At 44.4% G+C, this 15905-nt stretch overlaps 1 protein-coding gene across 1 annotated transcript in view; it reads left to right on the forward strand.

The window, feature by feature from the left end:
- LOC141107537 (HLA class I histocompatibility antigen, C alpha chain-like) overlaps positions 1-15267 on the forward strand; it is a 137579-nt gene extending 122312 nt beyond the window's left edge. Inside the window, exons 7-8 of the mRNA XM_073598339.1 lie at positions 4227-4493; positions 15134-15267. Coding sequence (XP_073454440.1) covers positions 4227-4493; positions 15134-15252 — 386 coding nt within the window. The 3' untranslated portion in view covers positions 15253-15267. The remainder of the gene's footprint in view (positions 1-4226; positions 4494-15133) is intronic.
- The last annotated feature ends 638 nt before the right edge of the window (positions 15268-15905 follow it).

A 15905-nucleotide genomic window follows, 5' to 3' on the forward strand; every position in this document is an offset into this window, starting at 1 on the left:
AAATAAAAAAGATGATCTTAGGCCGAGTACATGGATACCAAACATGACATGCTTTACAATTGCGCACAAACGTGCAGTGGCAACAAAATAAATACATTTTTAAAAGCCTTTAAAAGCCTTTACAGGTTACCACTTTAGATTTACAGAGGAGGTCTACTGCTAAAATTACTGCCCTCGATCTGACCGTCGCGGTGATACCTCACATGCATGGTGCAATTGCTGTTTACATTTGACGCCAGACCGACGCTTGCGTTCGCCTTAGCGCGAGAGCAGGGGGGACAGGGGTGCTTTTTTTTTTTTTTTTTTTTTTCTTTATTATTTTTTTGCTTTTTTATCTTATTTTAAAACTGTTCCTTTCATTTTTTTTTTTTTTTAATCATTTTTACTGTTATCTCAGGGAATGTAAATATCCCCTATGATAGCAATAGGTAGTGACAGGTACTCTTTTTTGAAAAAATTGGGGTCTATTAGACCCTAGATTTCTCCTCTGCCCTCAAAGCATCTGACCACACCAAGATCGGTGTGATAAAATGCTTCCCCAATTTCCCAATGGCGCTATTTACATCCGGCGAAATCTAAGTCATAAAATGCTCGTAGCTTCCGGTTTCTTAGGCCATAGAGATGTTTGGAGCCACTCTGGTCTCTGATCAGCTCTATGGTCAGCTGGCTGAATCACCGGCTGCATTCTCAGGTTCCCTGTTGAGACAGGAGAGCCAGAGAAAAACACGGAAGACGATGGGGGGGGGGGGCATTCTCTCCCACTGCTTGTAAAAGCAGTCTAGAGGCTAATTAGCCGCTAGGATTGCTTTTACATGAAAGCCGACCGCTGGCTGAAAAGAATGATACCAAGATGATACCTAAACCTGCAAGCATCATTTTGGTATAACCACTCAAAGTCGTGAATGCTGTACCTGAAGACAAAAATATGGCTAACAATAAAGCACAGTAAACGGTAAAGTATAAAAAATTGCATACCTGAAAAGCAAACATGATAAAACATAATAACAATAAAACATTGCAGAATAGAATACAGTAAAAAAGAGCAGAACAATAGAGAGAATAGAGAGAGAGAGAATAGAGAGAGAACAATAAAACGACAACTATTATTTTTTATTTTATATTTTTGTTTGTGTTTTTTTTTTTTTTTTTTACACTTTTTTTGTAACTGTAACTTTTATAACTGTAACCGGTTCCAGGTTCGGGTCTCTCAAAATGCGATGGCATCTTGGGAGACCCTGTGAAAGTGTGTCCTAGTCTGTGCAATGCTGTACCCTACGCTAATACTCAGCTAGTGAATGGTAGCGTTCAAAACATTCACCAATGCAAAGACCAGGATTGTCAGGACAGGAGGGACAATAATAGCGGGTGTCACGCCTATATCCGCGCTTGCTGCAGACACGACATCTTTTTTGGGGGAGTTCGTTGGGTAGGGGTACTAGGGGGAGGACATAAAGAAAATGCCTCTCATGCAGCCGACTGCATTTGGTTGGGGATGTGAATGGGGGAAGTACGGGCGCTGCAGAAGCGGTGTGTTCCCAATTAGGATTGGCGAATGCAGCAGGAAGGGCATTATGGGCACGACGGGCCTGTGTTTGTCTTCTTTGTGGCAGCGCGACACTACTTGTGCTTGCCACCTCACCAGCTTGAACTGCACTTATGGGACTCGCCACGTCACCAAGTGTTACTGCAGTGCTGGTTTGACTACGACCTGGGTGTACTAGGCCGCTGGCGCTTGCCAGTTCACCAAAACGCTACCAAAAAAACTGTTAACGATCGCAGGGATCAGGCCTGACTCTGCGAACGCTGCAGTTATGCGTTTAGTGTTTTGTAAGTGACAGTGATCGATCGATACTGCACTTGGGTGGGTTGGGCTGGGCCGGGCGGAGGGGCAAAACGCAGGTGCTAGCAGGTATCTGGGCTGATCCCACTAACACTGCGTTTTTGGGAACCCTAAACTGCTGGGGATGCCAGTATAGATCTGATCGGATCAGATATTGATCCGATCAGATACTATACCACTAAGGGAGGTGTACGGTGCGTGCGTGGGTGTTAGCGCTACTGGCACTAACCTGACGCTGCCTGGGGCTGGTGCTTGCCAGTTCACCAAAACGCTACCAAAAAAACTGTTAGCGATCGCAGGGATCAGGCCTGACTCTGCGAACGCTGCAGTTATGCGTTTAGTGTTTTGTAAGTGACAGTGATCGATCGATACTGCACTTGGGTGGGCTGGGCTGGGCCGGGCGGAGGGGCAAAACGCAGGTGCTAGCAGGTATCTGGGCTGATCCCGCTAACACTGCGTTTTTGGGAATCCTAAACTGCTGGGGATGCTAGTATAGATCTGATCGGATCAGATATTGATGCGTTCAGATACTATACCACTAAGGGAGGTGTACGGTGCGTGCGTGGGTGTTAGCGCTACTGGCACTAACCTGACGCTGCCTGGGGCTGGTGCTTGCCAGTTCACCAAAACGCTACCAAAAAAACTGTTAGCGATCGCAGGGATCAGGCCTGACTCTGCGAACGCTGCAGTTATGCGTTTAGTGTTTTGTAAGTGACAGTGATCGATCGATACTGCACTTGGGTGGGCTGGGCCGAGCCGGGCGGAGGGGCAAAACGCAGGTGCTAGCAGGTATCTGGGCTGATCCCGCTAACACTGTGTTTTTGGGAACCCTAAACTGCTGGGGACGCTAGTATAGATCTGATCGGATCAGATATTGATCTGTACAGATACTATACCACTAAGGGAGGCGTATGCTGCGTGCGTGGGTGTTAGCAGTACTGGCGCTAATCTGACGCTGCCTGGGGCAACGCATATCACCGCCGGGCGATCAGGGGGCTAAACCTTTATTCGGCGGGTGCCCTGACACTATAAAAAATAAACAAACTAACCAGCGTCACCTGTAACGGTTATACAGTGATCAGTGGTGAAAGGGTTAACTAGGGGGCAATCAAGGGGTTAAAACATTTATTAGGTAGTATATGGGGGTCCCTGTCACTATAAAACGCTGACGGCGAACCTAACTGTCCCTGATTTTGAAGGACTGTCCCTGATTTGAAACAATGTCCCTCTGTCCCTCATTCCTCCTCATTTGTCCCTCATTTTGGTCTGATCTATATAGATGTATATAAAATGCACTTTTTATCTATCAATAAGTGTTCTCCAGCGCTGATTTCTAAATTGCTGCATTTGTAAATTCCAAAAGCCAATATAAAAGAACAGTAGTGGAAAAAAAGCACTTGTGGGTATAACCAATCTTGTTTTTTTGTACAATTCTTCTTTAAGGGGGCGTGGAAAGGGGTGTGTCCTATACCTGCATACTGTTGCGGATAGGTGTCCCTCATTCCCATCTCAAAAAGTTGGGAGGTAAGTTTTTCGGGTCTGCTTAAAGCAGAGAGCGGTGACTGTCAATCAGCACTCTCTGCTGTGTCTCTCCAGTGCTCATTGGAATGTTGGGTTGTGGAGGGGACAGGAGCCGCTAACTAAGGCTCTCAGATGAAAGGCTGAGCCAGCTGCTGGTTAGGAATCTGGGTGGATCCTGACATTATTGCCTTGTAATTGTTGCCTGGAGCAGATCTGTGACGTCAGCCAACAGCAGGCTTTAGCCCAATGTCAGCTAATTCTGGGTCACAGGAGTGCAAAAGTAGGTGCACTCCTGTGACCCACATAAGAAACAAGTGTTGGTCATACTTCTATTTTTTTTTTGCAGTTTTATACTTACCTAGGTGGATGCAGCATTGGTCCCCAGGCACCTCTTCACTGAGAACTGAGCAATCGAATATTGTTGATGGCTCAGTCCTCTTACCTCCCCGGGCAGAGAGCTGCTGCCTGTCAATCAGCAGCTCTCCTGCTCTGCTCCTCCACACTCACTGAAACACTGGGCTGTAGAGGGGCGGGGAGCGGCCATCTCAGTGGCTGGCTGAGAGGCTGAGATGGCCATCAGTCCAGGCATCTGACGGATCCAGAATCCCAGAGTCGGGATGACGCGGTGCCTGGACTGATATTCGCAACGTCAGCAGAGAGCAGACTTCAGATCGCTCTCTGCTGAAAACGGGTCACAGGAGTGCAAAACGAATTGCACTCCTGTGACCCAGAGGAGAAGCCCAGACTCCTTTAATTGTTTGCTAGTGTGAACTGATAATTATATGACTTTGTCCAATCTTTGTCAGACAAGCATCCTGTTCATGGTCATACTTAGTCTTATCTTTCCATGTATTGCTTCTTGCAGAGAAACCACTTGTAAAAGTGACACATAAGGTTCTCTCAAATACCACTGATGAGTTGAACTGCCGAGCATATGGGCATTCCCCAGAGAACATCTCCATGGCATGGTACCTGAATGAAGAGCAACAAAGCAATATCACAGAGACCTTACCTCTTCCTGACTCCACCTACCTCAGCAGTCTATTATTGAATATCAGCACGTACCATGGTGGGGTCTACAGTTGCCATCTCAATCACAGCAGCCTAAAGTCAACACTCGTGGTAGAATGGGGTAAGTTACATTATGGACATTTATAAAGAGAATTGTAAACTAACCTTTACAACAGTTTATACCTGTAACATAGTTGCTATATATTCTTTACCTCCCATTTCCTTTTTTGTGCTTCTGTCACTAGAAATGCTCAAAAATGGGCCCTAATGCAAAGAAGCGTTAAAGTGACACTAAGCAATATCCTTATTCTCCAGATATAATCCATACACATCTACTACTTAAAGCGGAGTTCTGCTTAAACAAAAACAATTAAAAGTCAGCAGCTACAAATACTGCAGCTGCTGACTTTTAATAATCGGACACTTAACCTGTTCCAGGGTCCAGCGATGCGGCATATGAAGCTCCGCTCGTCTCCCCCTCCTCTCTGTGGTGCCGGCATTATAACTGTGGGCGCCTGGCTGTGGCTTCACAGCCAGGCACCCACTGCGCATGTGCGCGCCGTGACTGGCCGCACAATCATCTGGGATCTGTGACGTGTCCCATATGATTGCCGAGAGGGATGGGGGATCTCCTTTCCAGTGCCGCAGTGCGCTGAGAGGAAGTGGGAGCAGGGACCCTTTAAAAAGTGGGTACCGGCTCCTCCCCCCCAAAAGAAATGAAAAAAAATTTGGCATGTCAGGGGGTCACCTCCCTTAAAGTGGAAGTTCCATTTTTGGGTGGAACTCCGCTTTAAGGGCCCTGTAATCTATTTTCATGAAATAGTGTTTACGGTGTTTTACTGCCTCCTTAACCACTTCAGCCCCGGAGGGTTTTACCCCCTTAATAACCAGGACATTTTTTGCGATACGGCACCGCCTTACTTTAACTGACAATTGCGCGGTCGTGCCATGCTGTACCAAAAAAAAAAAAAAGATGTCCTTTTTTCCCACAAATAGAGCTTTCTTTTTGATGGTATTTGATCACCTCTGCAGTTTTTATTTTTTGTGCTATAAACAAAAAAAGAGCGACAATTAATAAAAAAAAAAAAAATATATATATATATTTTTTACTTTCTGCTACAAAACATATCCAATAAAAAAATGTAAAAAATGTAATTTCTTCATCAATTTAAGTCAATATGTATTCTGTTACATATTTTTGGTTAAAGAGATCCAAATAATCATATAGTGACTCGTTTGCGCAAAAGTTTTCGCGTCTACAAACTATGGGATATTTTAATGGCACTTTTATTTATTTATTTTACTAGTAATGGCTACGATCAGCGATTTTTAGCGGGGCTGCGACATTGCGGTGAACAAGTTGGACACCTAACTCTTTTAACACTTTTTGGGGACCAGTGACATTATTACAGTAATCAGTGCTATAAATATGCACTGTTATGCCCCGTACACACGGTCGGATTTTCCGATGGAAAATGTCCGATCGGAGCGTGTTGTCGGAAATTCCGACCGTGTGTGGGCTCCATCGGACGTTTTCCATCGGATTTTCCGACACACAAAGTTTGAGAGCAGGATATAAAATTTTCCGACAACAAAATCCGTTGTCGGAAATTCCGATCGTGTGTACACAAATCTGACGGACAAAGTGCCACGCATGCTCAGAATAAATTAAGAGACGAAAGCTATTGGCCACTGCCCCGTTTATAGTCCCGACATACGTGTTTTACGTCACCGCGTTCAGAACGATCTGATTTTCCGACAACTTTGTGTGACCGTGTGTATGCAAGACAACATCCGTCGGAAAAAATCCTAGGATTTTGTTGTCGGAATGTCCGAACAAAGTCCTACCGTGTGTACGGGGCATTAACTGTACTAATGACACTGGCAGGGAAAGGGTTAACATCAGGGGTGATCAAAGGATTAAGTGTGTCCCCAGGGGGTGCTTGCTAACTGTGTGGGGGGTGTTCTGACTAGATGAAGACAGAGATCAGTGTTCCTGCTTAGCAGGAACACCGATCTCTAGGATCTCTATCTTCTCCCCTGTCAGAATGGCGATCTGCCTTGTTTACATAGGCAGATCGCCATTCTCCCTCTCCTGCCAATGACCAAGGGTGGCCGGCGGACATGAGGTCTGCCGGACCCACTGATTGGCATTCCCTGTGTCCAATCAGCATGCGATTCCGGCTCTGGCGGCATGCGCCTCCCAGTGGCTATTGCACAGAATGACGTACAGGTATGTTGTTTTGCGCAGTAGAGCCAACCTGCTGCAGTACATCTGCGGTAGGCGGTCGGCAAGTGGTTAATGTCCTCCATGAGCTCCCAAAACTTTCCTTTTCCCCTCACTTCCGTTTGGAATGAGCAGTGCATATCAGTTGCAGTCATGTGCACTGTTCTATGCACACTACCCATCTCATAGTCCATCTTAGGAGCAAGCAAGAGAGGGTGTGTACATTCCTACATACAGTGAGACAATGGAGAATGAATGTAGCCACCATAGGTGTGCGCAGCCTATTACATTAGGGTGTGCTCCCCAGAGGATAAACATGCATGCAAGTATATCAGCAGAGCAGTGTCAGTGGTGAGAAAGATTGGTGTTAGTAGGGCAGTGCACGGTGTTTATAGTTTTATTTTTTAATTTTTTACCATTTTTTTATTTTTGTATATTTTTTTACACTATATATTTTTATTTTTTTTACAAGTTTTTAGGAGCCCTGTTATGGGGCTTTGGTAAAAAAGCAAGGGTCTAAACAGACCTCTGATGTCTCACTTTTGAGACAGAGAAAGAAACTGAGGGCAGAGATTCCCAAGTCCCTTTCTCTGCAGCCTACAGTAAACACAGTTTACTACACTTCAGTTAAGAACGAAGACAGAAGCAATCAGTACAGATCATGTACTGTGCTCATTCAGAAAAGGATGAGGCCGGTTAATAAAATATATACCAGCCCCTTCCCCGCTCCTGAGAGGAGAAGAGGGAAGCTGGCAACACTGCAGGGGGAGAGGAGACAGGAAGCAGGGGAAATCGGCACCGCATGTGGTTATTAGGATGTGCCCAGGCACACCCAGCACACTCTGTGCGCAAGCCTGTGGTAGCCACCCTCTAAGAGTAAGTCAGATAAAAAAAAAGGAATTTAGAGATTTGAAGAAGGCTGAGAGCAATAGAAGGGACTTTTTTTAGTTAAAACCCAACTCCAGGAAACTATAAAATTATCACTTGCAGTGTGGGGACACCAGTGGTCTAGGGGACACAGAAAAGATTTACTTACCCGATACTCCGCTTCTCCCTTCAGCTAGACCGGCCCTTGCAGCATCTTCTCCCCTGCGCCACACCAGTCCAAGGTCCATAGCCATGCACTGGACATCAAGATGCCAAGAGACAGTCCACTGCTGGAGCGTGGGGTAGAGCCATCTACCAGGTTAGTGGAGGATCAGGTAAGGCTCCATTCACACCATTGGCATTCCGTTTTGCAGGCGGAATCGCCGCGATTCTGCCCGTGACTCAGAAATACCACAAATCGATGGGCGCCTTTGCAATCCCCGTTACTTTGAATGGCAACCAAATAGCGGTGTGATTTTGCCACGATAGTCGCCCGACGAATCACGGTAAATAGCAGTCAAATAACGCAAACAGAATCGCGGGACGTCTGTCACCCAAAAGAAGTTCACTATCTGTTTGCGCGACTTTACCGTGATTCGTTGGGCGACAATCGTGGCAAAATTGCCATTTAAAGTAACGGGGATCGCAAGGGCATCCTGCGATTTGTGGCATTTCTGAATCCCGGGCAGAATCATGGAGATTCCGCCCGCAAAACGGAACGCCATGGTGTGAATGGAGCCTAAATAAAAAGACTTCTCCTTTTCGTTAGACAAAATGAGCAGGTAACCCTTTCAGTGTAGATGCAGCCCCACTGCAAGGAATAATTTTATAGTTTCCCAGAGCTAGGCTTTACCACTTGCCGACCAGCGACGTACCCACTGCACTTGAAGTGGTTATGCCAAGATGATGCCCACAGATGCAGTTTTTTAGAGCTGGCAGTCGGCTCTCTTTTTAAAGCAATCCTAGCGACTAACTAGCAGCTAACTGTGCCCCCACCCCCCCCTGGCGCGCACGCAAAGGCGAACGCGTGCGTCGGTCCTGCACACACGCAACCAGCAATCATCTATTTACTCGGCGCAACATAATCTTTTATATTTCACAAAAAAATGGGTTATGTTACCTGTGGGTTTTTCTTTGTATCCCGAACAATTCGTATAACACGCGCCATCGTATAACACGCACCCCAAGTTTAGGAGGGAATTTTAAGGAAAAAACTTTTAGGAGGGAAGTTTAAGAAAAAAACTTACATTTAAATGCCCATCAATGCAGCTTTATCAGTGTCCATCTGCAGCCTTGTCAGGGTCATTGCAGCCTTCTTGCCCAGTGTCATTGTAGTCTTATCGTTTAAAATGACCGCCGCCGAGATACACAGAGACGGATGTCCTGTGTACTTGTCTCCTCTCGGCTCGTCTTGGCTCCTCTCGCAGTACGAGCCCCTTGGCCCGGCTCCTATGATGGACATAACACAGGTCCAATGGCGGGACTGGGTGTGACTGCGAGAAGAGCCGAGCGGAGCTGAGCCTAGTACACAGTACACTCGGCTAGGTGTGTATCAGCGGCGCTCGCTCCACCTGACAGTGGGGATGGGCGTATAACACGCACCCCTGATTTTAAGGGGAAAAAAGTGCGTGTCATACGCCGATAATTACAGTAATTGATCGTGCCTGTGTCCTGCCGAGCATTTGGTATGTAAGGAGTTAAGTGATGATCCTGCCAGTGTTCCCGCCAAGCAATCAGTATGCAAGGGGTTAAGTAATGATCCTGCCTGTGTCCCGACCAAGCATTGGTCATGTAAAGAGTTCTGTGATCCTAAATCCTGATTATAAATGACAGAGAGTCTGGGATTTCTATATGGAGAGTGATGGATGAAGGGCGCGTGATCAAGCTTACATCAAAACATATAAAATTTATTTCAGAGGAAATAAAGAGCAAATAAAAGCAATTGAATAATACCAATACTATGTATCATGCAAACAGGTGACAAAATGTAAAAGACATGAAAAATTAAAAATGGGTTAAAAATATGGGTTAAAAATATCATGAGCCCATGTTAAGGCGGGTGTTTAGAGTTGGCTAACGCGTTTCGAGGATAACCTCTTCATCAGAGCCTATTGAGAACCAGGGTGCAGTCTCTATATGCCAGTAGGCCGAAATATGTACATCAACATGATGGCTAGTTGGAACCTGAGACAGAGAGACAGAGAGACTGCTGCAGACACACACGGCTGCAGCATTCTCTCATGAGACCTTCACCCCCCTCCATCCTCCATTCACTGGACAGCACCTTCCCAGGAATATACTGGTCAAAAGATCTCCCCTCCACCCAGCCAGTGACAGGTCCACACCACCCCATAACCATTTCTCTACAAACTTAAAGGAGAACCTACACACCATCTACTATCACATAGAACGCTTGAACGTGGACTGGTATGGAACACAGAAAATCGCATCTTCCATTTCAGGCCGTTTTTTCCAACTAGCCATCATGTTGATGTACATATTTCGGCCTACTGGCATATAGAGACTGCACCCTGGTTCTCAATAGGCTCTGATGAAGAGGTTATCCTCGAAACGCGTTAGCCAACTCTAAACACCCGCCTTAACATGGGCTCATGATATTTTTAACCCATATTTTTAACCCATTTTTAATTTTTCATGTCTTTTACATTTTGTCACCTGTTTGCATGATACGTAGTATTGGTATTATTCAATTGCTTTTATTTGCTCTTTATTTCCTCTGAAATAAATTTTATATGTTTTGATGTAAGCTTGATCACGCGCCCTTCATCCATCACTCTCCATATAGCCTTACCTGACCACCCCGGGGTCAATCTCTGGGCAGCGGGACATGCAATACCATCTCTTCTAGCTTTGCTACAATTTACAATACTACTCTTCTCAAACCCAATCAGACCCTCGCAAGCGCAGGAGTAATTTTTCCTTGTCCACAGTCTGGGATTTCTGTCTTTGCAGATGACACCAAATTATGTAGTGGAATAACGTCCTTACAGGATGTCTCCAACTTACAAGCCGACCTCAATACACTGTTTCATTGAGCAAATAAGTGGCAAATGAGGTTTAATGTTGAGAAGTGTAAAGTTATGCACATGGGTGCTAGGAATATGCATATATCATACATACTAGGGGGAGTACAACTGGGGGAATTAATGGTGGAGAATAATCTGGGTGTTCTGGTAGATCATAAGCTCAGTAATAGCATGCAATGCAAAGCTGCGGTTTCTAAAGCGAGCAAAGTCCTTTCTTGTATAAAAGTGTTTGTTACCCCAACACTTCATATTCCTGATATGTGCCTGCTGTGCCATGTACTTGTATGAGAAAGTATACTCTTCTCTTTGTATGGCTTCCTTTGTGTGAAATCCCTGGTGTTCCTGTTAGTCCCTTTGCTTTCCTATTAAAAACTGACCACACTGTGGTCAGTTCTCTAGCTATGCTGGGTGGGGACTCAGCCTGCTCTCCTCCAATGATCAAACTTGTTCACTTATTCTGACACTCCCACCCCCTCCCCTGCACATTCATTGTATTTATATATACAAAAAAATGTATTTATATATTTTTTTATCTATACAAAAATGTTTTGACTTTCATTTCTATTTTAAACTGAATGGGTTGTTTTACAAGGTGGTAGTTTACAATCAGTTTAAGAGATGTACGGACTCCAGAGAGAGAGATATCATTTTGCCCCGGTACAAATCATTAGTAAGACCTCATCTGGAATATGCAGTGCAGTTTTGGGCACCAGTTCTCAAAAAGGATATCGGGGAACTGGAGAAAGTACAGAGAAGGGCAACCAAACTAATAAGAGGCATGGAGGAGCTCAGCTATGAGGGAAGGTTAGAGGACAGGAATCACTGAGTTGGAAAAAGGATCACCCCTTATGTCAGTATTATGTTAAAGTACCTTTAGTCTGTTGGGATATGTCTCTACTAACTTTGCAAATCTAGACTTTGCAATATTTGCCCACTCTCCTTTGCAGTTCACATACAGTCACCGTGAAATTTAACTGAACCTGAGCAGTTCTGCAGTTTTCAAGTAATTTCACAGAATTTCAATGGGGTTTAAGTCTGGGCTCTGACTAGGCCATACAAGGACATACACATTTTTCTCCTTCAACCACTGTGTGGTCATTGTTACTGTGTGCTTTGTGTATTGTCATGTTGGAAGGTAAACCTTCTTCCCATTGACAACTTTTTGGCAGAAGGCAGCAGATTTTCCTCAAGAATTTGATGGTATTTTGCCCCATCCATTTTTCCTTCTATCTATGACAAGTGCTGCAACTGTGCCATCGAATGCGCCACTGTAAATCCCCCCCGCCCATCTGCCATCTGCCCCCCTCGCACTGCCCAGCACTTACCCTGTCTCTGTGGGGGAGCGGGTGACGGCCACGAGTGGGGTCCTCCATGCATCTCCTGCTGTCCCCATCTCTCGTCCTCTCCTCCTGATAGGCGTCCAATCAGGTGACAGGTAAAAGACCCGCACACCTGATTGGCAGAAAGGCGGTTCAGTGTTAGGAAAGTGATTCGCTTTTCTAACACACCTGGGTGGACTGTGAGCATCAAGCATGGCACTCGCAGTTCACCTATTTTGAAGCCTATTAGAGCCTATGGCTCTAATCGGGTACTTCAAAAACACCCCCCGCCACTGTAATTCAGGCACCTGGTGCCCGAAAAGGGGCCGGACACCTAAATATGGGGGTGGCAGCGGTGGCCATGGATAGATTCATGCAATGCATGAATCTATCCATTGGTCATAGAGGGGGTGGCTGGAGAGAGGGGGCGGCGCCCGTGCGCCCTCATGGACACGCCACCACTGATAAACACATGCACATACATACATATGCACACACACACATACATACATATGCACACACACATGCATACATACATGCACACACACACACACATACATACATATGCACACACACATGCATACATACATGCACACACACACATACATGCACACACATATAAACACCCATACAGTAGATAGATAGTCATATAAAAAAATGGCAAACCTTTACCTTAACGCTTCCTGCCGGGTACTGCACTGTAGGGGGAGACAAAGAGCACAGCACTGTGCTTTCACTTTAGGTTAATGTGACGAGCTCCCTGCTCAGTGCCGCCGATTACAGTTTGCCTGACGATCGAGGAGCTCATCTCAGCCGCCCCTGCCACTCCTCCTATCGAAGAGTATGGGGGCCCTCAAGGGCCCCCTGCAGCAAGGGGCCTGGTCGCCATGGTGATCTCAGCGACCTCTATAATTCCGCCACTGGACTTCATTGTGTTTATAGGCATTGATAAAGCCTTAATTATTTTTTTTATTATTATTTGTATCCATCTCTTGAGTTGTGCCTGTCCACAACTGTATCTCAGTGAGAGTGCCTTTCCACCCATTGTTTTCTTCAGTTGCATGACTAGGGACTGAAATGTTCCAGTAAAGCTCTTTTCATGCTGAACTAATCAAAACGACAACAGCTGAAAGTCAAATGGCTTTGTGTGCTATTGAGAAGGTGATTAGCTACACCTGATTGAGTTCACAAGTCATTTTTAGGTGGGGGGTGATCCTTTTTCCAACTAAGTGATTCTGTTTTTGATTTTTTTATCTGACATGTTGGTGTTATATATTTCACTTGGATGGTATACATTGCAGTAACTACAGCTGGATAAAGCAAAAACTTTGTGTCTGTATTCATTTTTAGGCTGCAAAGCAACTAAATGTGATTATTTTAAAAGGGGTGACTCAATTTTCTACCCACTGTAGCTCTACGTGCAAAAGGGGCCAGCCAGCCACAGTGATCTAGCAGGACTTGATTTTCTGTTCCACAATTTTCTGTTAAGGTTCCACTTTAAGATGGTACTATGTACACTAATCTTATTTTTGTAAAAATTATCATATTTTTTGTTTCACTTACAATGTATTCATAGACCTGCTGAATATGTGGAGATTATTGTGTGATGCATTTTCACACTCAATAAAAGTGTTTGAAAACAACCTTGTATTAGATGCATTTTACTTTAATTACATCCGTATTTTCATAAAATACAATACATGTGCTTAGGGGGTAAGGGGTTTCATACTGTACTAGTGGAAGGGACTCATTGAGTCCTAAAAGTCCACGGGTTAGGGGCCACAAATTACTTGCCTTGTCCTGGGCGCTGACAACCCATCCTACGCCACTGCTGTACAGATGATCAGGGCGCTGATCATCAGTGCAGCCCCAACAGTGCCCAGAAGCGATGACAATCTGCGCCCATCAGTGATGCAAGTCAGTGCTGCCTTTCAGTGGCCATCAGTGCCACCCATCAGTGCCCATCAGGGCCACCTATCCGTTATTGCCCATAAGTGCTGCATATCACTGCCCATCAGTGCCACCTATCAGTGCCCATCAGTGCCGCCTATCAGTGGGGCATATCAGTGCTACCTATCCTAGTGGCCATCAGTGCGGCATATTAGTGCCTCCTCATCAGTGCCACCTTGTCAGTGCCCTTCGGTAGCATCTCATCAGGGCCCATCAGTGCAGCATATCAGTGCCGATCAGTGCCGCCCCATCAGTGCACATCAGTGAAGGAGAAAAATTACTTATTTGCAAAATAAAAACTTTTTTATTTTTCAAAGTTTTCGGCACCACCAAAAAAAAGCTCTATTTGTGTGAAAAAACAATTGATAAAAATTTCATTTGGGTACAGTGTTGCATGACTGCGCAATTGTCATTCAAAATGTGACAGCGCTGATAGCTGGAAATTGGCCTGGGCAGGAAGGGGGTAAAAGTGCCCAGTATTGAAGTGGGAAACCACAGCTTGATAAGTCTTCAATTTCTGACACTTCTAAGACTGTAAATTTTTGGTCCCCAACTCTGCTCTGAGGTCCCTTCCACTAGCTCTAATGCCGCGTACAGACGATCAGAATTTCCGAAAACCAAACTGTGGATTTATTTCCGACGGGTGTTGGCTGAAACTCGTCTTGCATACACACAGTCGCACAAATGTTGTCGGAAATTCCGAACGTCAAGAACATGGTGATGTACGACAGGACTAGAAAAAGGAAGTTCAATAGCCAGTGCAGCTCTTCTGCTTGATTCCGAGCATGCGTGGAATTTTGTGCGTCAGAATTGTGTACACACGATCGGAATTTCCGACAACGGAAATGTCCAATGGAGCCTACACACAGTCAGAATTTCTGACAAAAAGCTCACATCCAACATTTGTTGTCGGAAATTCTGATCGTGTGTACGCAGCATTACATCACTACAGGACACAGTAGGAGTCAAAAGATGAAATGTTTTTTTTTTTGTTACATGTTTGTTTTTTTTACAAATATATTCCTTACATACATAAGTATATTTGCCATGTACTAAGCAATACTTAGAGGAGATCTACTTGAAACAAAGGTTGCAGAGATTGAGATTTTTCTGGTGATTTAGCATATATAATTATTATTTTTTTCCAATCATTTTCCAATCATTATTATTAAAGAAATAGGTGTAACAAACACCAACAAAAAAAAAAACCTAACAAACACCAAAAGTTCACGTGCTAACACATTATACAAACATGTAGACGATAGAATCCAAACAAAAGAAATACATCCAGTCTTCATCATTGGGGTTGACTGCTGTGACATTATAATTATGTTATGTTTCCTTTTTGCAGGGCTCCCTGAAGAGACTGAACCCATTGGAGCAATAATTACAATATGTTTGGCTGCAGTCGTGATCATTGTTGTCATAATAGTTGGTTCTGTATTGATTACAAAGTTGAGAAAAAAGTGATGGTTCACTATGTGATAGAAACACTGATATGTCTGATTATATATGATGGGGTAAAAGATCCCAATATTACTTTGACCTATTTTGTTTACCATGTGATTATAAACATTACAGTCATACAGGAAATAAAATCGTTTTTATTCCTCTGCTTCTTTATGTTTCTCATATTAATTTATATATACAGTGTGTATATGTATATATATATATATATACAGTATATAAATTTAGAGCCCTCAAAATCTCCACTCACCTGCTCACATTATTATTATTATTTTTATTATTATTATACAGGATTTATATGGCGCCAACAGTTTGTGCAGAGCTTTACAACGTTAGGGCAGACAGTGTAATTACAATATAATTCAATACAACAGAAATCAGAGGGCCTTGCTTTTTAGAGCTTACAATCTAGGAGGGAGGGTCAAATTAAACATAAGGGTAAAAATTTGTGGGGATGATCTAATGAAGAAAATGAAAGTACAGTTGTTACGTGGAGGCAGGATAGACTTTACTGAAGAGAAACATTTCAGGGATCACCTAAAAGTGGATAGATTTGGAGATAATAGATTGGGGTAGGAAATTCCAGAGGATGGGCGAGGCTCGGGAGAAGTCCTGGAGGCGAGTATGGGAGGAGGTGATGAGGGAGCTAGAGAGCA

This window comes from Aquarana catesbeiana, linkage group LG09, assembly GCF_042186555.1.
Source record: "Aquarana catesbeiana isolate 2022-GZ linkage group LG09, ASM4218655v1, whole genome shotgun sequence".
Lineage (NCBI taxonomy): Eukaryota > Metazoa > Chordata > Amphibia > Anura > Ranidae > Aquarana > Aquarana catesbeiana.